At 39.7% G+C, this 24180-nt stretch overlaps 1 protein-coding gene across 1 annotated transcript in view; it reads left to right on the top strand.

Annotated features, from left to right (window-relative positions):
* LOC145407112 (TLC domain-containing protein 3A-like) overlaps nt 1-24180 on the top strand; it is a 117889-nt gene that overhangs the window by 46150 nt on the left and 47559 nt on the right. Inside the window, exons 3-4 of the mRNA XM_080278132.1 lie at nt 15379-15519; nt 23583-23705. Of these exons, the coding sequence (XP_080134258.1) occupies nt 15379-15519; nt 23583-23705 (264 nt within the window). The remainder of the gene's footprint in view (nt 1-15378; nt 15520-23582; nt 23706-24180) is intronic.

The raw sequence follows: 24180 nt of genomic DNA on the forward strand, positions 1-24180 counted from the left end.
GAGGAACAAGAGAGGACTAAGGAGAGATTGAAGAGGGAAGAAAAGGAAGAAAATTAAATTTTGAAGCAGGAGTATCAGACATCATAAGAGGGAGAACATAGTGAGGGAAACCATAGATTGGAAAAGATGCCTGATAGTGTTTGGAGATAAAGAAGATGAAATCAGAAATAAAGTTGAGAGGAAAGAGACAGAGGAAAAGAAAGCCAGTGAATTGACTAAAGAGCTAAATACAGAAAGAAATGGATGAGGGGAAGGGATTGAGAGAGTGTGAAGGTTGGGACAGTATTGACAGGATGGGGAAAGGCCAGTCAAAATTCTAACTCAGTAAGGGTGGTGAAGTGATGAAATCTACATGGAGGTTGAAGGAGATTGAGAGATACAAGGGGGATAATAGTAAGGAGGGACTTTAGTTGAGATGAGGTACAAGGTAGGGCAGTGGCTGTTGGAGTGGCCTTAATGAGAGAGGGCAGTGTTTGGAAACTGTTTGTACTGTTGTTTGCAGATGATACTGTGTTGTTAGGTGAAGACGAAGGGGAGCTGCAAGGCTTGGTGGATGAGTTTGGGAGAGTGTGTAAGAAACGGAATCTAAAGGAGAATGTAGGGAATAGTAAAGTCATGGTCTTCGAGAGAAGTGAAGTCACTGAATGTACAGTGAGGTTGGATGAGGAGGAAATGGAAAATGTGAGTGCATTCAAGTACAGTACTTGGGTAGTGTGATGAGTAAGGATGGAAGTTTAGAGGGTGAAGTGCTTGAAAGGGTACAACAAGGAAGAAAGGTTGCTGATTCCTTGAAAGCAGTGATAAGAAACAGGGAAGTGAGCATACAAGTAAAAAATTCACTGCATGACAGTATTGTGATACCAACTTTAACGTATGGAAGTGAAGCCTAGACCTTGTTGGAGGGACTAAAGTTAAGAGTGAGAGAAGCGGAAATAAGTTATTTGAGAGGAGCAAGTGGAGTCATATGAAGAAACACTGACAAATGAGGAAGTGAAGGAGCATTGTGGTGTGGACGTGGATGTGATAGAATGCATTAGGAGAAACACATCAAGGTGGTTTGGCCATATGGAGAGGGTGGAGAGTGAGAGACTGACAAGGAGAATTTATGTGGGTGAGGTGGATGGAGGGAGAGGGAGGGGGAGGCCAAGGATGAGATGGAGGGATGGAGTGGAGAGGTATATGAGAGAGGGGGATGTGAGCTGGGAGCAGGGCAGTGAAATGGTGGGGGACAGGGCAACATGGAGGCGATTTGTTTGTTAGGGGATTAAGGCGTCTGGCAGTCGATAGCTAGATAGAGAATGAATATCTGAGGAGGAGTTTTAATAATGACAAAAATTAATCAAAATTCAATACATGTAGAAATAAATACTGAAAATAAAAATGTAGAAACCATAACAGTAGGAATCATCAATGAGAAAGGTAATTAGATAGATATAGGAGTAGTTTTTATCCCATCTTGACCAAGAACATGGAATGATGAGTAAAGATATGTTGATATACTTGGAAAAAACTGGTGCAAAGAAGAACTAAATTGGTATTAACCAGAGATTACACTTGTAAAGAAATTAACTGGGAAGAAAGTGATGCAGGTAATAATACCAATACATGGGGTTATAAATTACAAGGACAGGCAACAGGTAACTTAACAATCCAAAATATTAAGGAAGGTACAAGAACCAGACATGATGATGAACCATCATGGTTAGATCTTGTTTTCACTAAAGATCCAAATGATATCCAAAATATAATGTACTATTTGCCCCTAGGTAAGAGTGATCACATATTGATTGAACTTGAGGTTTTCAGCCAGGAAGATTAAATTAACCCGATAACTGCTGCATTAGGTTTCCTGGTCTACCTCCCCCATGCGCAAAAAAAAACAGGAAGAATTTTTTTCTCAAAAATAATAGTTGCTCGTATGAAATGAAAGAGTGCATTTAAAAGTATAGGGAAAACTTATATGAATTCATTATTTACCTCAGTTCAGCCTTGGTGAAGTAATGAAGCTGTGCATTTCCAGACTAGTAACAAGGAAATACTGAGGATGCGTGGGTGGTGATGGAACACACGGATGGTGATGGAAATAGCGCAGTTGAGGTGCCAAACAGCATTAGAAATGACCCATTAAAAAGAAAAACTTGCATGTAATTATGATGTATGTAGCAGCTACATGTTTCCCATCATGTGAAGTATGTAGCAGTTGTCAGGTTAAAATGCATAAAGATAATAGATATAATCATTGCAAAGCTGATGTTAATGCTTATAGAAAATATACTTTTGATGTAAAGAAGCACACACTGAGGATATTAGTAAATAAGTTCCCAAATGTGGAGCTAAGTTGGAGAAGGAAAAGGATTGGTTTAATGATAGATACTGTATAAAGCAGTAGTGGAAAAGAGAAACAGTGCTTGGAATATGGCGAGGAAAACTAAGAGTCAGTCAGCACTGGAGAGAGAAAAATTTTACAAATGCTTGTGTGAGGATTACAAAAGAAGCAGCAGCTAAATATGAAATGGATATAGTTGGTAAGTGTGGAAGTGATCCAAAATTATTTTACAGGTATATAAATAATGAAATGAAAATTAAAGATGGAATTGTAAGATTAGAATATGATGATAAAGAATATGTGATGTTAAGAATGATAAGTTCCAGACAGTATTTGTAATGGAAGAGGATTTTCAGAGATTGTAAGTAAATCATGGGAACAGGGTAAATAAGTGAATGGTTAATTTTGAACCCAATGAGCTTTTGGAGTTGCTGACAAATGTGGTGTAACCAAATCCATGGGACCTGATAACATTTCTGGTTGGGTAATCAAGAAATGTGTTGAAGAGTTAGTGAAATCAATATATGAGATAATAAAATGCTCTTTAATGGGAGGAGATTTGCCAAGGCATTGGAAGGGAGGAAATATAAAACCAATATATCATAATGACTGGCAGCAGGGAAGACCCATTAAACTGTAGACCAGTGACTCTTACAAGTTGTTGTTTGTAAATTGTGTGAAAATAATCATAAGAATGAAATGGATTGCTGATTTAGAGAAAAATTAAGATAATAACCTCAAGGTAGTTTAGTTTCAGAGAAGTTACTTCATGTATCACAGATTTGCTTAGTTTTTACGACAGAGTTATTACTGTAATTTGTTACAGATAAGAAATGGGTGGGTGAATTGTATTTATTTGGATTTCAGGAAAGCATTTGATAGGGTACCTTGTGAAAGAGTGACTTGGAAATTTAAATATAATTGTGACGTAGATGGTTCTCCATTGAAATGGGTGAGGGTTGTCTCACCAGTAGACAGATGAGAACTATGGTTAGAGTTAAGTTTTCAGCATGGAATGATAAGTGGAGTGCCCCAGGGAGCAGTTTTAGCTCCCATTATGTTCCTGATATATGTAGATGATATACCCATTGAAGTTCGATCATATATGAATATGTGTGCTGATGATGCGACAATCATGAAGAAAACTGTAGACATAAATAGAGTTGAAGCAAGATTTAGATCAGGTACATAAATGGAGTCAGTTGTGGAAGATAATTTTAACACTAGCAAGTGTAAAGTAACTGAGATAGACATAAGTAAGACGAGACCAAATTGGGATTATAAAATGAGAAACAAAGATATCCATAAAGCAACTCTCAGGAAGAAGAGTTGGGTGTAATAATAAAGCAGGGAATATTGCCAGAGAAGCGTATAAATAAGATAATTATTGGAGCATATAATCTATGAAGTCTGTTCTGAAAGTATGTGACCTTAGGCTCTGAAGAAAAAAAAATAATAATAATAATAATTCGCCTGTTGAGCTAGGACACCAATCCCCCCTCAAAGTAGTCCCCTTCTGACTTGACAAATGTACCCCAGCATTCAGCAGCCTGAAACATTTTTCAAAGTCAGTTTTCGGTACCTCCTACAGGTGCTTCGTCGCATTTGTCATGGTGTCTTCTCTAGTCTCAAATCAGGAACCCTTCAGCAGACTACAGCGGAGTTTTGAGCATGAAGAATAACCAAAAGTTACACAGAACCATGCCTGGAGAGTAGGGAGCCCGCAGGACCTGCGGGATGTCGTGCTTGGCCAAAAATTCCAGAATTAGTTGAGAAGAATGGGCAGACGCATTGTCAAGGTGCAGCTTCCAACTTGCCACATTCCATAGGTCAGGGTCTCTTCTGCCAAACTGTGTGACGAAAATTATGGATAACATATCAGGACACTAAAATAACATAACACAGTACATAATAGCTGGTAACATATATATCATTAACATGTACTATAGAGGTTGGACACTAAAATATCATAACACACTACATAATAGCTAGTAATGTATATATTGTCAACATGTAATATAAACATTACTATAGTCATTTTTTTTCCAGGTGACATAAATGTCGGCAGTCGTCATCCAACCACCTGAGCTGGGAAGGAAATACAGAATCTCTTTATTACCCTACAAATCTTTCCAAGCACAAGCACATTTCACTCTCTCATGATAGTTATGCATAAGTGTAGGAGCAGGCTAGACAAAAATATTGTTTATCAAGCTTAAATGCAAAGAAAACAAACAATTTAAAAAATTAGGTGCATAAACATCTCCACGACGAGACTCGCTTTTTCGGTCATCCAGAGGCACTTACTTCCTTACTGTATCATCTTTCATGACTGAGATGACTATGGATTTCGTGTCACATTAACCCACCGTGTGCCAGCTATTTTTAGACCTATGGGTCACCCCAGTGCTGGCCAATTTTTTATCTTTTTTTTTTTTCTTCTTCTTTTTCTAATAAGATAGATTTTGATGTGGAAACAACCAATTCACCATTAAAATGCTCACTGAGGCTCAGAAATGGGTTTTATTGAGTCCTGCATACTCGTGTACAGGTATAGCCACTCTCTCACGCTCACCACGTACATGAGAGAAAGCCGTTTTCTATGTAAGATATACTCAGGTATTTATGCTGGGAAGGTATAGCAATGTTCAGTACACTTTTCTGATTACTGTACTTATAATTTCAGCATCTATCACAATTTGCGTGTCTTTTTCACTGTGAATGCATTATCTTACACTTTCTTGAAGACAGGTACAACCTGACTTCATTACGTACAGTCCTGGTATTTACAAGAAGGTATTTACAACTTGACTTCACTATATAGTCCTTACAGTTACAAGAAAATCTTTACAATTTACACTTACATGAAAATATCTACAAAATGCCTTCACTATGTACAGCACTGGGTGTGGCACACAGGCAGAGTGAGGCAGAGCGAGCGTGAGGGGGGAACAAGTGAGTTTATGGCCTTGACAGCCTGGGGGATGATAGAGGAACAGTTACCAAACATGCCTGCCAATTTTTACCTGCGAATCTTGAAAAATGCAGTCACAGTGAATTTTTTTATTGTAAACCATTTTAAAACGGCACTGGCATTGGCCGCGGAATTATGTCAGACTGTTTTAAAACGGCACTGGCACACGGTGGGTTAATAGTGGTAAATACAATGAGCTAATGTGAATAAATATCAGCATTTCTATAGTGTCTGACTTTATGACTGAGGTGATGATGGATTTTGAATCAATGGTAAATACATTGAGCTAACGTGAAGAAGTTAATTTCTATCTGCATTATACAATGAAAATAAGAATTTAAAAAATACTTAAAAATATGTTAATCAGGGTAAAAATACAATCAAAAGGAAAACTGGCGGCCAAAGTTAGCATCTGTGCAATATTTTGAAATACATTATACCGTATTCCACTATAGGCGGGAAACGAGTGACACCCAGCTCCCTGCCTCCCACCCTTCTCTCCACTTCCTTTTCCAACCTCCACTCTCGAAACCCCTCCCTCCTATCACAACTGTAAGAGTGTACAATATAATTATGTGTGTCATTAGTAACTGTTGTTTTATTATTGCTTTAAAGGCCCCCACCTAATTTTTAATGTGCCAGTATTATAATATGTGGCAACTCCATGCTCAGTAGATCATGAAAATTTTAATGTTGCCTGTTGGTTCTCTCAGTATCCACCATGATGTGACGGGGGATGCATTTATTAGTCATACTTCAACTTTTTATTTTGTTTGTTTCTCCCTGTTGCTCAGTGATTCACCAGGCATGTTTGGTTGTAGCATTAGCTGTTCTCACCGAGGAAACAATGCTGTGGGCTGGAGTGGAATGACAGGACTTGTTATCCTTTTGAAATATTAAATGAGATCACGAATCCGCACATATTTACCGTACTATTTTGACTAGGTAAGTGACAGTGAAAACTATCTATCTATCTGTCTATTGCCAGACGCCATAATCCCGTAAGGGGTGGCCATTTGACTTTGAGTTATTTGTTTTACGGGGAGGGGCACTAACCCTCCACCAACCCACTTGCTGACACGTAGGGAGCACGTATGATTTGGTTATATGGTTACCACCCAGCGTTGTAAATGGTTTCTCACACATATGTGAAAATTATGTGTATACGCAAAATAATACCGAACTCAGCAAGGATCATACTGCATTGAGTACGATATAGAAAGGTGTTGACGGCAGCACCTCCGAAGGCGAGTGGTAATGTTTATGATTGCTAACTCTGGCGGGCGGGATGTCAATTGCCGACATTTACGTCAGCTGGAAAAAAAACTATAATAGCTATTATGTAGTGTGTTATGATATTTTAGTGTCCTGACAAATGTCAAGGTAGTAATGTTTGTTGACAGTCTGATCCTTTGGTGTGTATTCGTGATGCACAACACCATGGTAGTTGAAGAAACTGTCAACAAGCATTTCACCTTGATGTGGACCTGTTGTGCTTTTTTTGGCCAAGGTGACCCTGCATGCTTCCACTGGGACGACTGTGCTTTGGTTTTCAGGTCATACCTGTACACCCAGTGATAACAGTCTTCATAATTGGATCGCAATTTGCACACTCCAACATGTCTTGAGCAATGTTCATCTGCAGAGCTTGTTATTCATGTGAAAGGAGGTTTGGAGTGAACTTACTGGCAACTCTTCACTTGCCCAAATCATCCGTTAAAATTTTGTGTGCTGATCCATCACTGATTCCAGTCTCTGACAGTCAACTGATGATATCCTGTGACCAAATCACAGACTTTTTCACATTGTCAACATTCCTGCTTGTTGATGACCTTCCAGGATGTGGATCACTCTCAACTGACCTTCAGCCATTTTTGAGGTGATCATACCACACCTTTATTTGCATTACCCCCCATGGCTTCGTTCCCCAAAACTTGCTGGATCATCCTGATAGTTTCAACTTGGGTATCACCTAGTTTTTGGCAAAATTTGATGCAGTAACGTTGTTTGACTTTTTCAGTCATCATGATGAGTGCAGGAATGTGACAAGCGTAAGGTGCATGACCATGAACACGGGCAGACTGACAGCCACTGAGTCACTTGTGGTGGCTGACATTAACCACACTAGTGCGCGAAGGTCCTGCACTGCGCTACTTAAAACCCCACCCCTGTCCTCAAAGTAGTTAATGTGGGAAAAAAAAGAAAATGAGGTTGGATACTTTCTGAATAGATCTTGTATTTATGAAAATAAGAATATTTAATTACAGTGCGGTATATGAGCAAGGAAATGCTAGGTAAACTGATAATGAAAGTGGTAAGACCAAGAATGGAGTATGCTGCCTTGGTGTGGTCTCCCCATTTAAAGAAACATAAATAAATTGGAGAAGATGCAAAGAGTGGCTGCAAAATTGATACCAAACTAAAGGGATTTGCAGTATGAAGAGAGATTGGAAAGGTTGAAATTGACTTCATTACACTACATTACAGGAACAAAGAGAGAGACGAGATATGATGATGATGCATAAGTGAATGTATGGTATAGAGAACATTGATAGAGGAGATTATATCATAAGGGATGAGGGGAGAAGGAAAGAACATAGTTTTAAATTAAAGATGCTAGCTTGCTTGGGTGATGTAAGAAACTGTAGCTTTCCAAACAGAAACATAACCACATGGAATAATTTGGATGCAAATGTGGTTTGTGCAAGGCAGAGTTGGATTACTGTATAATTAGGGGGGGTACAACATGAGCTTAGCTCAAATCCTGTAGAACATAAATAGGTAAATGCAAGTGCAGCTTGGGAATGGACCCCTCTTTCCCCCAGGCATACTGTCTCACACACACATGCTTTCTTCCTTTACACTCCACCAGCATAACTTACTATCACCAACTCTATTAGTTTTTAATGCATATTGAGAAGTGTTGCAATTACAGGGAGTCACCAACTTTACATATTTTAGAAGGAACAAGTAGTCTCTTACTTATGTAAGGGTTAGATTTGTTTAGAAAGTACTGGTATGTACAATTTTTTATATGTAAAATGGAAATAAACAAACCCCCCCCATAAAAATTATGCCTGTATATAGTAAACATAAGATACTCCAACATCTTCCTCTCCTTATATGCTTAAGCTGAAAAAAGCATTAGAAAGTGATCCTGAGTTAAAGAAAGCTTAGAGAAAAACAAGGAAAAATGTCATGTAAATGCTTTTCGTTGATACAGTACTCTGTAATTTTTTAGAGATTACCTTAAGTTTTCTTTAAAATCAAGTTGAGTAGATAGGGGACTACCTATGTGTAAAAAATATTACAAGGCACAGTAAGTTGAAATGACATGTCATGTTGACAGCGCTGTCTCTCAGGAGCATATTTCTTATTTTGTTTTTGTGCTGTGGTTGCCAATTGTGAATGATAGCACGTTATCTCTTGATTAAAGATTGATTACAATATTTATTACCATGTGTTTTATCTTAGCTTCTCTCATGATTGCGGTGAATTAGATCTTTGAAGCATGGTGTAGAGGATGCTGCTAGCTGTGCAAAGCCTAAGCAACAATAATTTTTTTATTGCCATCTAAAGGGATTGAAGAGTCTGTGCATGGGCACAGCTGAGAGAAGGCTCCCTTTTTGTAATATAATATAAATTGGAAATTATTTGTTTTTTAAATTGTTATTCCTTCGAGTACTGTATTAATAATTTCTTGCTTTGCTTCCTGTACTACTCAACAATATATACATTTTTTAAATTAATGTAGATACTGTTGTAATACTTTCCAGGCAGCTGTATCTTAAGAACAATAGCAACCAAAAAATAGGTACCCCCCTTCCCCCCATGGCAAGACCCTGACAGTGCCCCTGAGTCTGTGGAACATATTCCAGTTGAATTACAGTTAACCCTCAATATACAGTACCCTCTTTTAATGAATTTTGATTTTAACAACCACCTCGAGCTGGCCAGACTTTATGTTTATATAACAAATTTTCATAAGGTAAAAGAATGAACATGCAGGAAACACCGACCAGCCTGGCATTCCTACACACACACACACACACACACACACACACACTCACACTGAAGGAGACAAGTGGGTAAAAGAAATTGAGGAAGTAAGGAGGATAGGGCCTTATAAGAAAGGGGAAACAAGACCAATGAGAGTCAAGTTTACATCAGAAAGTGTAATAAATGAGATACTTAAAGTGACCTGGAAATTAAGCAAAGAGGAGGGGATGGAAAATATTATAATAAGAAAAGATCTGAATGAAGAAGAAAGATCTATCTGTCTACTATCTACTGCCAGATGCCATAATCCTGTAAGGGGTGGCCATTTGACTTTGAGTTAGTTGTTCTACGAGGAGGGACACTAACCCTCCACCAACCCACTTGTTGACACGTAGGGAGCACGTATGGTTTGGTTATATGGTTACCACCCAGCGTTGTAAATGGTTTCTTGGCTTACAGGAAACCATTAGGCTTGTCACTCAATGTAAAGCCACCTGTAAAGGAAAGAAAAGCAATAAGAAGTGACAGGAAAGATGGGAGAAATAGGAAGAGAGGAGGACAGGCACAGAAGAAAGAGAAGTTTTAAAATCATTAAAGGAAGAAGTAAAGGAAAAAAATGATAAGAGGGCAGAGGAAGAATGTAATACTTTTTTTTGGAGAGTAATGGATACGAAAGTAAGGAAGTGGTATTTAAGGAAATAGAAGTGAAGGAAACTAAGGGGGATGGCTGGGAAAGATCAGAAGTTGAGGAAGTGGTACGGACAGAGAGTAGGAGAAAAGAGGGTATTAAAAATGTCAAAACTAATTTGAGGTGATATATACTAATGTTGATGGTTTCATATCGACAAGGATTGAAATTAACGATTTCTTAAGAGAACATGAACCTGATGTCATGTGCTTTGTAGAGACCAAATTAAGAGAAGATATTGATGTTCATTTGGGAGATGGTAAATACAAACTGTGGAGAAAAGACAGAAAAGAAAAAAAGAGAGGAGGAGTGATGATAGCAGTGAAGAACAACATAAATGTAGATACTGTGGAAATGGGAGAAGGCAGGGCTGAAGTGATATATATATGAAATGAGTTACTTGAGAGGAGCATGTGGAGTGACGTGGAGGGACAGGTTGATGAATGAAGAGGTGAAGGAACGTTGTGGGGTAGATGTGGATGTGGTTGAGAAGATTAGGAGAAATACACTGAGGTGGTTTGGACATGTGGAGAGAATGGAGAATGAAAGACTGACTAAGAGGGTGTATGTAGGTGAAGTGGAGGGAGGGAGAGGGAGAGGTAGACCGAGGATGAGGTGGAAGGATGGAGTTGAGAGGTATATGAGGAAGGGGGGGGTGAGTTGGGGGGAGGGTAGTCAAATGGTGGGTGACAGAGTGACTTGAAGGCGTCTTGTCTGCGGCCACCCTTTGCGGGATTAGGGCGTCGGGCTATAGATAGATAGATAGATAGAAACTGGAGAGAATGTTAAGAGAGATATGATGGTAGTGTATGTTCCTCCAAAGACGAGAGCATGGAAGGATGACGACTACCATGAGATGTTGTCAGATATGGCTAGCTATTTGCAAAAAATAATTGAGAAAAGCAATAATATAATTTTGGTGGGTGACTTTAACTGTAAAAAGGCGGCGAGGATTCGTGGGGCACTATGTTATTAAATATAATAATGAATAATGTGATGACGCAATGGGTCAAAGAAGAGACACGGTTTCGAGGTGAGTACACACCAGCAAGGTTAGATTTACTGTTCACCAAAGAACCCGATGTAATAGAATCATTGAAATATCTCTGTCCTTTAGGAAAAAGTGATCATGTGGTCATTGAGTTCCAGATGTTAATAGGGAACGTCGAGCCAAGAGACAAGCTTCATAGACAGGGAAGATACAACTTTGGGAAAGCAAATTTTACAGCATTGAGAAACTTTTTTGAAAATGCGGATTGGAGATAATTCAGAGAAACGAGAGATACAGAGGAAGTGGGATATCTTTCTAGACCTCTATAATTTGGGAGTGGAAAAATTTGTACCAAGTGTAAGAGGGAAAGAAAACAGGAAAAAGGAGTGGTTTAATAGAAGGTGTATGATAGCAAAAAAGAGAGATAAGGCATGGAACAATTGGAGAAAGAGAGGTAACAACAGAACAAAGGAAGAATATAAAAGAACAAGAAATGAATACACAAGAATACGTAGAGAAGAAGAAAGGAATTTTGAAAAAGGTATAATAGACAAATGCAAGGATGAACCCAAACTGTTTTATAGATTTGTTAATGGCAAACTGAAACAAAAGGAAGGAATCACCAAACTGAAAGTAGAAGGAGAGGTCTTTAAGGATGCGGCAATGCAAGCAGAAATAATGAACAAACGTTTCCAGTCAGTTTTCACTACAGAAAAGGAGCTTGTGGAAGGGGAGGGAGTGATTAGAGATTTTCCGGTGATAAAAGATATAAAAGTGGAGGTACAGGAAGTGTATAAATTACTGGAAACTCAAGATGTAAGGAAAGCCCCAGGACCTGATGGAATTTCTAATTGGGTACTGAAGGAATGCAGAGAACAACTGGCAGATAAAATCCACAGTTTAATAGTATGCTCACTGGAAGAGGGGACAGTGCCACAAGAATGGAAGAGGGCAAATGTGGTACCAATTTATAAGGGAGGAAACGGGGAAGAACCCCTGAATTATAGACCAGTGTCTCTAACCAGCATGGTCGCAAAATTGTGCAAGAGAATCCTGAAAGACAGATGGATAAAATATCTAGAAGAGACAGATATTTTGGCCGAATGTCAGTTTGGATTCAGAAGTGGAAGGGCATGTGTTTCTAACTTGTTGAGCTTTTACTCGAGAGCGATTGACGTGGTACAGGAGAGAGATGGTTGGGTGGATTGTGTGTACTTAGACTTAGAGAAGGCCTTTGACAAGGTACCCCATAAGAGACTAATGTGGAAACTTGAATATATAGGAGGACTGAAGGGGAAACTCCTGGAATGGATGAGAGACTTTTTGAGAGACAGACAAATGAGGACAGTAATAAAGGATAGGATGTCTGGATGGAGGGAAGTAACAAGTGGAGTCCCTCAAGGCTCGGTGTTGGCGCCAGTAATGTTCCTGATATACGTAAATGATATGGTAGATGGAGTGAACAGTTATGCAAGTCTGTTTGCTGATGATGTAAAGATCTTGAGGAAGGTAGAGGTTGAGGAGGATTGTAAAATACTGCAGGAGGATTTGGATAGGATACACAATTGGAGCCGGACGTGGGAAATGAAATTTAATGTAAAGAAATGTAAAATATTGGAAATGGGTAAAAGTACCAGGAGGCCATCACTGAATTATTTGTTGGGTAATGAATTAATCACAAAAAGGAGAGAAGAGAAAGATTTGGGAGTCCTGGTCCAAGATAGTTTGTCACCAGAAAAACACATTAACAAGATAGTTAGGGAGCCTTGTAAACTCCTGACTAACATAAGAGTAGCATTTCATTATATGGATGAGGAGATGATGAAAAAATTGATAGTGGCCATGATCCGCCCCAGGTTAGAATATGCAGCGGTAGTGTGGTCCCCACACAAAAAGAAAGATATAAACAAGATTGAGAGAATACAAAGAACAGCAACCAAGATGGTCCCCAGTCTGACAGACCTGTCATACAGAGAGAGGCTGGAAAAGCTGGATTTGCCTTCCTTAGAGGAAAGGAGAATGAGGGGAGACATGATTGCAGTGTTCAGGACCATGGTGGGAGTAGATAAAATTGACAAAGAAGATCTGTTTGTATGGGATAAGAGAGCAACAAGAGGACACGGAATGAAATTGAAAAAGTCAAGCTGCTTGAAGGATATCAAGAAATATAGCTTTCCTTACAGAAGTATAGACTTATGGAATAGCTTGGACAAAGAGATCGTCCAGTCTAAAAACTTAAACGAGTTTAAAGCTAAATTTGACTTATTGAGAAACAGCGACGGAAACCCACGAGCATAGTACATTCCGTGTATATCACAATTAGGTATATTAGGTAAATACTTAAATATTTGGAATAACTTAGACAAAGAGGTGGTGCATGAGAAAAACATTCATGTGTGTAAAGGTAGACTTGATAAATGTGAATATGGAGACAGGACAACACGAGCATTGCTCAATTCCTGTATACTACAAATAGGTAAATACACACACACACACACACAACACAACACAACACACACACACACACACACACCACACACACACACACACACACACACACACACTCCGGCTCTTCTTCGCATCCAGCAGAATGCCGCATCAGTATCTGGGTGACCAGCATGGTGAGAGGAGCCATAAATAGAGCATTAATTTAGAAAAAGACCCATTTAGGCCTAGCTGTATGTTATTGTGTACGACTGGCCGAATGATGCTCCACAGTATATTTGATGATCTTTGTTCAGAAAAAACATGATGCCGGGGAAATTACCGAGCAGCATGGTGTTTGGTTTTAACAGACTATTGGCTTTAATGTTGAGGTTACCAATTACTCTAAGCCCTTCATTTTGGTGAGTAATTGGTGTCAAAATAATCTCACCAATCCCAATTTTGCCAAATCCAAGGGCCTTATGGGGAAAATTTTAATTGGTTCTGAGGGGTCAATAAAAAGCTTATTTTCTCCTATTCCACTTTTATTCTGTTGTTGAGAGATAGTAAGTAATACTGTATAGTATATTAACATAACTTTTGAAGACTACAGTGGAACCCCAGAATTCTTATGCCTCTCAGCTCGTACAACTCGGTTTTCGTACCGCTTTTTCGTCCAAAAATTGCTCCAGTTTTCGTATGCGACCCGCTATTCGCACTAAAGAGATGCGGCATCGTAGGTGCCATGTGGTCACCAGTCTCACTTTGTCTTCTGCGAGCTATGCATCAATCATACAGGCTCCATTAAAACTTTGTGATAAATTATGTATTTTTGTTAGAAAATTGTACATAACCATGGGCCCTAAGAAGATTAGAGAGTCAGCTGGAGCTAAGAGAAAAGCAGTGAGAACAACAGTTGAGCTGAAAAAAGAACTCAATGCAAAGTTTGAAAGTGGAACCCATGTCTCCGATCTTGCCATTCATTATGGGGTATGGCGAAAGCTACCATTTCATCCATACTAAAGAACGGATTAATGCAAAATACATTGTTTCTTATGGAAAAAATTCAGTTTTCGAACAGTTCGCAACTCATACAGCCTCCAGGAACAAATTGTGTACGAATCCCGGGGTTCTACTGTAACCCATAAACAGAAATTGAGATGCACTGATAGACTAAACTAGTATCCAATGCTAACAATATTAGGCTAACATTGGACTCTGTGGCTCCCCTTGTGGACCTTTCCTCCACTCTCCTTCACCACTACCTCTGTTGCAGCTTCCACCTCTGCCACCATTTCATCAAAACCTTCAAAGTCAATATCCATTGGCAGGCTGTGTTCATCGTCTTCCATGTAATCATCCACATTTACACATTCAGTTGCCTCTGTCACCTGCTTGTTTTCTTCTCATTTGGGTTTGGAACAGTGAGTGATCAGATCTTGTTTACAGTCCTTTACTTTCTTGTTATATATTTCCTGGTAGTGACCTCATATTTTATTGAGCTGACCAGTCATGTCATGGGCATCATAATTTGGTTCAGTCGATTCTGTCTGCTATTGTACTGTAGCCGGTCAAAATCACTTAACATCTTGGACAAGACATGAGTTGTTGGCTCCAGTGTTTGTTGTAGTTTTTTTTAACCTCTACTGAGTACGTTTTCATTTTTTTTCCAACTTGATACACACTTGTTTTCATCTTGTTTTGGCTCAAGATAACAAAAGGACAAGACAACACGATGGCCAAGGACACTCATACTAAATGGCTTAAGAGAGACTAAATTTAGCCCTTTCTGTTAACAAGTCTCTCCTAAGCTAAATAAAATTGTCCAACAATAGTAAGAAGAAAATGAAAAATACATCTTTGGGTTAAAGAAGTTAAGCTACTAGAGAGAAACTGTAAAAGAGCAAAAAAATCTTCAAGATAAAGGAGATGAACAGTAGTGCCTTCTCTAAAAAATACTCATTTCCCCCTTGCAGGCATTGGCATCAAGCATGTGTGGTGTGGTGGTGGTGTGGAACTGCCGGCATGATGTTATGAGGGCGCAGCATCCCTTGGCCTCTGGATATGCCTGGGTGGCTGCCAGTTATTTCATTTATGATACCTGGTCCATGTATAAGGTGAGCTAGGCTATATTACAGGTGTTTTGTTCAATACACTTCAAGTTCTTCTGTGCTATTTATGCGTCCATGTCAGTATTAGAGATCTGAGTAACACAGAAGAATAAGAATGTATGATGCTAAATAAATAGATCATGGAGAGTGCTCAAAACTTTTGTAAGAATATCAATATTATTCCAGGTTCATATACATGAGTTTATTTCTAGGTTGATATGACAGTTAGACAATGCATGTACAGTATATGCATTTTGTGTGTGTGTGTGTGTGTGTGTGTGTTCATAGCTAATTGTATCTTTACAGGAATGAGTCAAGCTCCTACTGTCCCGTGTATTAAACCATTTTTATCATATATATCCTTAAATTTATGAATAGTTTTGGCACACACATTTTCATTCGGTAGTGCATTCCACTGATCATTTGCCCTGTTTGGAAAACTGAATTTCCTACGTCTTTATCGCCTCTCTTTTTATGTAGTTTTTTGCGGTGTCCTCTTGCTGATGCTTCCCCGTAGGTTTTACAGTATATTCATGTATGTCTATTTTCTCTTTCCCTGAGATGCTTTTATACAGCATAATCATGTCTCCTCTTTTCCTTCTCTTCTGTGGTGTTGGTAGATTCAATTTTCTAGTCTTTCTTTGTAGCGTAGATCCCTTAAGCTTGGTACCCATCTTGTAGCTGTCCTATGTACTTTGTCAGTCATATCTGTGTGTTTTTTGAGATGAGGATTCCAGACTAGTGATGCATATTCCAGGGTTGGACTGATGAATGATGTTATTATCTTTCTCAGCATGACTTCATTTATATATGTGAATGCTATTCTCATATTAGCAAGCATTGTATACATGTTACGTACCTTCTCACTGATGTGGTCAGCAGGAAATACTGTACAGTAGTCTGTTATCGATAATCACTTCTGTGTCCCATTGTGATATGTGTAAGGTTGAACTTCCTAACTTATAATCCCAATGTGGCCTTTTTTTCACTTTTACCAAACTTAATTACATGGCACTTGTCCACATTAAATTCATTTGCTATATATTGCTCCATTTATGAAGCTTATTTAATTCTTCTTGTAGCTCTCTGCAGGAATCAGTGTTAGTTATTTTCCTTTATATTTGTGCATCATCAGCAAACAAATTTAGATAGCTTCCATTTCTAATGTCACTGTCTTGATCATTTTTATATACTAAAAACATACTTGGTGCCAGCACTGAGCCCTGTGGAACGCTACTAGTCACTTCCCTCCTTTCGTTTCGTTTCGTTTTTAAAGGCACCAACATGCTTACATGCATCAGCCTTGGTCACCTAATGGCAGCTCTCCACACTGCACGATCCATTGCAGCCTCCCTGTTCAGTCCCTTAACCCTGAGGTCACAATAGAATGACCTTGTCCCAAGTCTTTCTTGGTCTACCCCTCATAACCCCACCCCCAATATTAACACTTCTCACCTTCCTCACCCAATTATCATCCCTCATCCTCTCCACATGTCCAAACCATCTCAATCTACCTCTCCTCATTACAACACCAATACACTTCAGTCCCATCCTACCTCTCAACTCTTCCATCGTAAACCCAGCCCCACCCAGACCTTACACGCAGGGATGCACTACACATCCACCTAATCATTGTCATTTCTGTACGCCTGAGCCGGCAATTATCGTCCTCCTTTACTGCCCAGGTCACACTACCATACAGCATTACACTCTTAACACATGTTGCATACACAGACCCCTTAGCACGTAGGGAAAGCCCTCTCAATGTCAGAAGAGGCAAGAGCTCCCTGAGCTTCTTCCAACCACTTCTCACCCTAGCCACAGAGCTAGCTCCAGCCCCATCTCCAGCACACAACATGTCTCCCAAATAACAAAACTCTTCCACACACTCAAGAGATTCACCAGCAAGTTCAGTCCTTTCACGCCTGACAGTCTCCACCTGCTCTCCCCGACACGCCATATACATAAAATCAGCTTTATCTCGCAGTCTGCCTCTGATACCACTACATCTCTTGTGCACCCACTTATCACAAACTGCACAAGATGGAATTACTTCCAACGCCCTTGTGGCAAACTGCACATGGCCACTCTCCCTTGTCTTTGACAGTACTGCCACCAACCCTAGATATCATCACTTTTGTTTTATCTGCATTTACCCGTAAGCCCTTGTGCCCCATACCATTTCTCCACTTCCTAAACCTTTCCTCCGCCTCCCTTTCATTCTCTGCATTCAACACCAAATCATCAGCATACAACATCTCCCACGGGAGTCCATTTCTAAAGTCACGTGAGATGGCTCCAAGTACCATGAAAAACAACATGGGACTCAAAACTGACCCCTGATGCACACCATCATTCACAGGAAACTCATCACTCAAATCTCCATTCAGTCTTACCTGGGTGCGAGCACCCACATACATAGCCATAACCACTCTAACCAGCCACTCTTCCATGCCAAGCTTTCTCATTGCCCACTTCACCACCTCTCTAGGGACTCAGTCAAAAGCCTTTTCCAAATCAGCAAAAACAAAATACAGATCCCTTCTCCTACCAACATATTTTTCCTGAAGCTGTCAAACAATGAATGTGGCATCAGTGGTCCCCCTACTTGACACTGACCCAAACTGCATCTCATCAATATTCACTCTTTCTCTAATCATACCCTCCAAAACTCTCCTCCATTACCTTCATTATCTGATCTAAAAGCTTTATACCTCTATAATTTCCTCATTCCAGGGCATCACCCTTCCCTTTATACGCATTTACAATTACACTCTTCAGCCAATCATCTGGGACAACACACTCATAAATAATCGTATATATCAGGTCAGTGACTAATCTTACCCCTATATCTCCTGAGGCCTTCAACATTTCGGCAGTCAACCCAGACACACCTGCTGCCTTCCCCACCTTCATCCTGCCTATTGCCTCACTCACAGTAGCAGCATCAATCAAAGGCCAAGGGCCAAACACTGGATCTGCTGGCTCCAAACCTTCCCCCTCCCAGTCAAACTCCTCATTCAGCAACCGGCTATTATGCTTTCTCCATGCATCTTTAATATCCTCACTGTTCACCACTACCCTTCCTTCATCATTCTTCACACGCTGCTCACCTATAATATCCCGATTATCCCTCTTCATGTGATTTGCCACCTTAAATATCATAATTTTCCTTTCCCCATGATTTAGGTTATCAAGTAAAAGTCTCTGTGACTCAAACTTCGCCCTGTTTACCTCTCTTCTAGCCCTACGCTTGGCAGCCAAGTATTCCTCCTTGCTACCACCCTTCTTCCATTCCCGGAAAAGCCTTCTTTTCTCCTTAACTGCAACTTCTACACCCTCATCCCACCACCAAGTTACTTTATGTCTTGGTGGTCCTCTTGTCCAAACACAAGTTACATCAGTAACTCTCAAGAGATTGTTCTTGAGGGCTCTGTACTGTTCATTAACGCCACTGTCTACAGCTCCCTGTTCAGCCACCACTCTCCTCATGTCGCTATAGAAGGCATCCCTTACTACTTGGTTTTTCAGCTTCCATATTTTTCTCCTAGGTACATAAGTCCTCTTTTTCATCACTCATTCTTTAAGCACCATATCACAAATCAATAGTTTGTGCTGCTGCACACACTCCTCACTTCCTATAACTTTATCATCCCTCACTAACCTCCTATCAGCCCTCCTAACCAGAAAATAATCTATCTGGCTGCTATTTCCCCCAGACTCATACGTAATTAACCTACTCTCTCTTTTCCTAAAATATGTGTTGCACACAATCATGTCCGTTGCCTCCCCAAATTTGAGTATCCTTTCCCCTTCCGCATTCCTTATACCATACGCACATCCCCCATGTACTCCTTCATAACCTTGTGCTGCTTCACCTACATGACCATATAAGTCCCCTCCCAAAACCACTATCGCATCATCCCGCATACCACCTACTACACGTATTAAATCATCCCAAAATCTATCTTTCTCTGCTTCATCCAATCCTCCCTGTGGATTATATGCCAATATATCTGCAGCTATCTTTCTACCAAATAGAATTTTCACTACCAATATCCTATCGCTTACTCTTATAACATTCATAACATATTCCACCCATTTCTCCACGACCATCACACCAACACCCCCATATCTGTCTGTCCCCCCCCCTGCCAAAACAACTTATAGTAACAGTCCTTCCCAACAATCTTTCTGGCTGATCCACCCCAGTACCGGACTTCCTGCAAACACGCCACGTCCACCCACCTCCTACTGAATGGCTCAACGACTTCCCCCGCTCTTCCCCTCAAACTTCCCACATTCCATGAACCCACCCTCATCCCCCTGGGTGATTTACTGTCCTCAGGCTTGCTTTGAAACTTATTCTTGTGTTTTGTCATAGTCAGGATTAATAAAGAGGGATAGACATACCACAGGCCCCACTCACTGCACAGTCCCAGGTCCAGGCAATGGATCTGGGACCCCTAGCCCACCAGCTAACCAGTGGCTGTGGTAATGGCCTCGGGGCGCCCTGCCAGGACAGCTGCAGGGACACCCTCCGAGCGCGCCTTGGAACTGCAACTATCCCGCCATTATACACCCACTGGTACTGTTCTCATTTCCCTTTTTCTGAGAAAATCCTGCATCCAACAGTACAGGTTGCTTTGGACTCCTCCTTGATGGTACAGTTTCCATAAAAGTCTTTGATGTGGTACTCTGTCAAATGCTTTCTTGAAATCTAAATAGATACTATCCACCCATCCTTGTCTTTTCTGTAATGTTTCTGTAACTCCATCATAGTAGCTTAATAGATTAGTAACACATGATTTTCCCTTACTAAAACCAAACTGCCATTCTATTATCATACTGTGTTCTTCTAGATGATTTACCCAAACTTTTCTTATCAGCATTTCTAGTATCTCACTTAAAACACTGGTCATTGATACTGGTCGGTAGTTGAGTGGATTCTGTCTGTTCCCTTTCTTGAATAGGGAAACAACGTTTGCTTTCTTCCATATATCAGGTAGTTTACCTCGGCTTAAGGATTCCTTGAATATTAAATATAGCTATATTGGTCTACTTAACTCTTCTGCACATTCATGTAGCACCCAACCTGAAATTTCATCAGGACCATGTGCTTTTCCTTTGTCTTATTTACTTAACTCTTCCTGTACTTCCTTTTCTGATATTTGTATATCTGGTAATATGTTTGGGCATACATGTTCCATATCATCTCTTTCAAAATTATTTTCGTCTGTAAAAACTGATTGGAAATTTTTATTTAGTGCTTCACAAATATCTTTCACTTGTGTGTAGATGATCCCCTCATCTGTAATGGACTGTATTTTATCTTTAACTTTTATTTTGCTGCGGATGTAGCTGTAATAGCTTAGGTTGATCACTACTTATATTTATAATGTTTTACTGAAACTGTTTTTGGGCTTCCCTCCTTATCCTTGTATAATCATTTCTTGCCTGTTTATAGTTGTTATATGCCCTCTCACTATTGTGTTTTCTTTATCTATTTCACAGCAAGTCTCTTTTTTCCTTTGATTTTTTACATTCTGTATTAAACCATTGCTTTATTTTCATTTCTTTTTCCTTGTGCTAAGGGATGTAATTTTGGACTCCTATTTCATAAAAATCACAGAATTTTTTATATTAACATTTAAATCTTGTCTTCTAATTTCCTTTTCCCAATCTACTTCTAAGAAGTACTTCTTCAGGTCATGGTAGTTGCCCTTTTTGTAGTTTAGACTCTTTTTATAACTCTCTTTACTTGTAACCATGTCATATGCAATCCTAAAGTTGCAATTTAATACTGCATGGTCACCTTTGCCGAATGGAGGGTGATACATTATATTGTCAGTATCATTTTCTTACTTAGTAAATATAAGATCTAGTACGGTACTGATGGATCATCAAGTCCTCTTTTTCTGGTGTTTTCCTTTACATGACGCGTTAGGAAAAGCTCCTGCACAAGATCCAGGAGCTTTTGATCCCAACAGCATTCTTGGCTTCTTACATCTAGAGTATTCCAATTTATATTTGTATTGAAATCTCCTATTAATATAATTCTCTTATATTCCTTTTCCTTCTATCTATGTAGTTATGGTCTAAAACTCTGAATTGTACTTTCTGCCAGGTCTTCATATTCACCTCTTCTCCAGGTGTTTGTTTTGGGTGGCATGTATAAGTTTTTCACAATTACTTTCCCTTCAGATGTGTGTGTGTGTGCACGTGCATGCATGCATGCTTGCATGCGTGCATGTGTCCATGCGTTCGTGCATGCATGCACGCATGCTTGCTGAAAAGAGATTTTACAGTACAATACGCGGTACTTTATATGTTGATGATTTTTACGCAAACAAGCACATTTGTTGACAGTATAACCTGCATCATGCTATGAAATCGTCAAAGGGGGCTTAAGGATATGAGTTTTGTGAAAAAAGGAACAGGTGGGATTAACTGGAAATTTAGTCATTGGTGGAGTTGTGACAGGAAAATATCCCGTTCTCTATGAAAATAGGTGTCGTAGGATTAGTGATTCAAGTGGACTGAAAGTTTTTCAGAATATCCTCCAAAGCAAAAGTTTCAGAGGTTAAAGAAAAGGGCATGGGTGACAAGAGAATGAATGGAATGGGATGGAATTATGGCATTGCTCGGGAGGAGCCATGAGAGTATACTTGGTTGTTGTTGTTGTTGTTGTTGTTGTTGTTCAGCCCTGGAGTATGTGATTGAGCAGATCCATCAACTGCAGGTAAATGGCCATCCCAAATGATTGTCTCATAGGTTCCCCACACCATTGATGTTATGTCTGCATCTTAATGTGGTATGTGGTTTACTCCATCATGTTGTGGAGGGCTGTTGTACAAGCTGGGTACATGTCATCTGTGATTCCACCTACCCCACATCTTAGCTTGTAGCTGAGAATGGCCGGGTATACCTGGTGAAAATGAGTAGTGAAGGAGTAGCCAATGGTTTGATTGCAGTGGTGATGCATTTTAAGGTTTTCTCCAACATAAGTTTGCATTCTTCATGTTCACCATATCTTGTGATGCAAGTAAAAAGAAAGAAAGAAGCAAAGGCTGAGAGTCATTGCAAAGGATATTAAACAAAATGAAAACCAAGTTCAAGATCTGTTTATTACAGATGTTTGGATATATTGCATTCAGAAGATTGGAAGTCCTAGTCTGTGGAAGGAATAAGCTTGAGAAAGAGGGTTCTCAAGTAGACCAGTTATTGCATCCATGAAAGACGATACCAATTAATTATTGCATTAGAGAATGAGAAATGGGCGAGGCTGTGTAGTTAAGTGGTTGCTGACTGTCTGTCATATTGGGGGAGGAGTGGAAGAAGAGAGTTCAGAGTAGCAGTAGAGGAGACAGAGGCACCATTGCAGCACAGCAAAAGAGGTTGAAGAGAGTTTGGGAGAAGTGGAAAGTTGATAAAACAAATACGTCTGGTTCCCTGGCACCTATACCTTTCAAGTATTTTGAGCTTTTGCAGATTTAAAGTAATGTAATGATCATCGGATTCCATTCAGGAGAAACTAATGTCAAGGAAAGTATTCGCCGTAGGATGGACATAAGAAATTTGTCCCCATGGAATCTTTATTTGAGTGGATTTGCTATGCAGTAGTTTGCCTAAGGATCATTTAGTGATACATCCCTGTCATATAACTAGGGTTATCTGTACAGTGATAACATATAAGAATATCTGTACCTATAATTAGACAGTACAGGTACCACAGCTGTTGGTTGTACTGTGACATTTTGATTTAACCCAAACAGTGCTAGCATCGTATTCCAGTTAATATTGGATGATTTTATTCAACTGAGAGTGAGTCAGAAAAGCCTGAGAGTTAACATTTTACCATTGACCCTGTCATGATCAGGACAACTCAAATTTTCTATCACAGCTAATTCCAGATTTTACTCAGCTGAAAGAGTTTAGGTGTGCGAGTACTGTGTACCCTCTCTTATACCAGTAATTAATATTCTAGCTACTATCAGATTGATGATAGGAGCCTGAGAGAGTCAACTAATACTCCAGCAGATCACCAGACCAATGTCTTCTCCTTTCAGGTGTATGTGAATAATGCTAGTGGTGGAAACACAGGAAGTTTTCAAGGTCAACTAAAGGGGTTTTTCAGGCGACAGACTTTACTCATCCTTCACCACCTGGTTCTTGCCTTCATCCTGCTACCGGTCAGAACATGCACACATTTATTCTTGTTGTCACCAGACATTCTGATTAGGAGACATGTCCAAGTCTGAATGTGCTACATTGATAATTTCAGGTCTAGGAGATTTCTTATAGTTATTCTTGCTACTATCAGAGTGAATGTACCCTTTAGATCCAGGACATGTATATTGTATTCTTACTGCCACCAGACACTTAGCAGAGGAAGACCTCTGCCAATGAAGGGACATTAATATTTTCAAGGCCTGTTTTTGTTACCACCAGGCACATTCATTCAGCTTGTGAAAGACCTTTACATTTGAAGAGCCAATGCTAATCCTGTCAGCACCAGGACATCTCATACTATTATGCATATGAGTGACGTACGGAGAATGATGAGGCTAGAGAACAGAGTGAATTGAGGTGGTTGGAAGAAGTTTGTATGAAGGAGTGTGTGACAAAGGGTTTGGCACCCCTGATCATTCCTACTGATGTGATCCT

Source organism: Coenobita brevimanus, chromosome 72, assembly GCF_032717465.1.
Source record: "Coenobita brevimanus isolate Jiangsu-jjx chromosome 72, ASM3271746v2, whole genome shotgun sequence".
Lineage (NCBI taxonomy): Eukaryota > Metazoa > Arthropoda > Malacostraca > Decapoda > Coenobitidae > Coenobita > Coenobita brevimanus.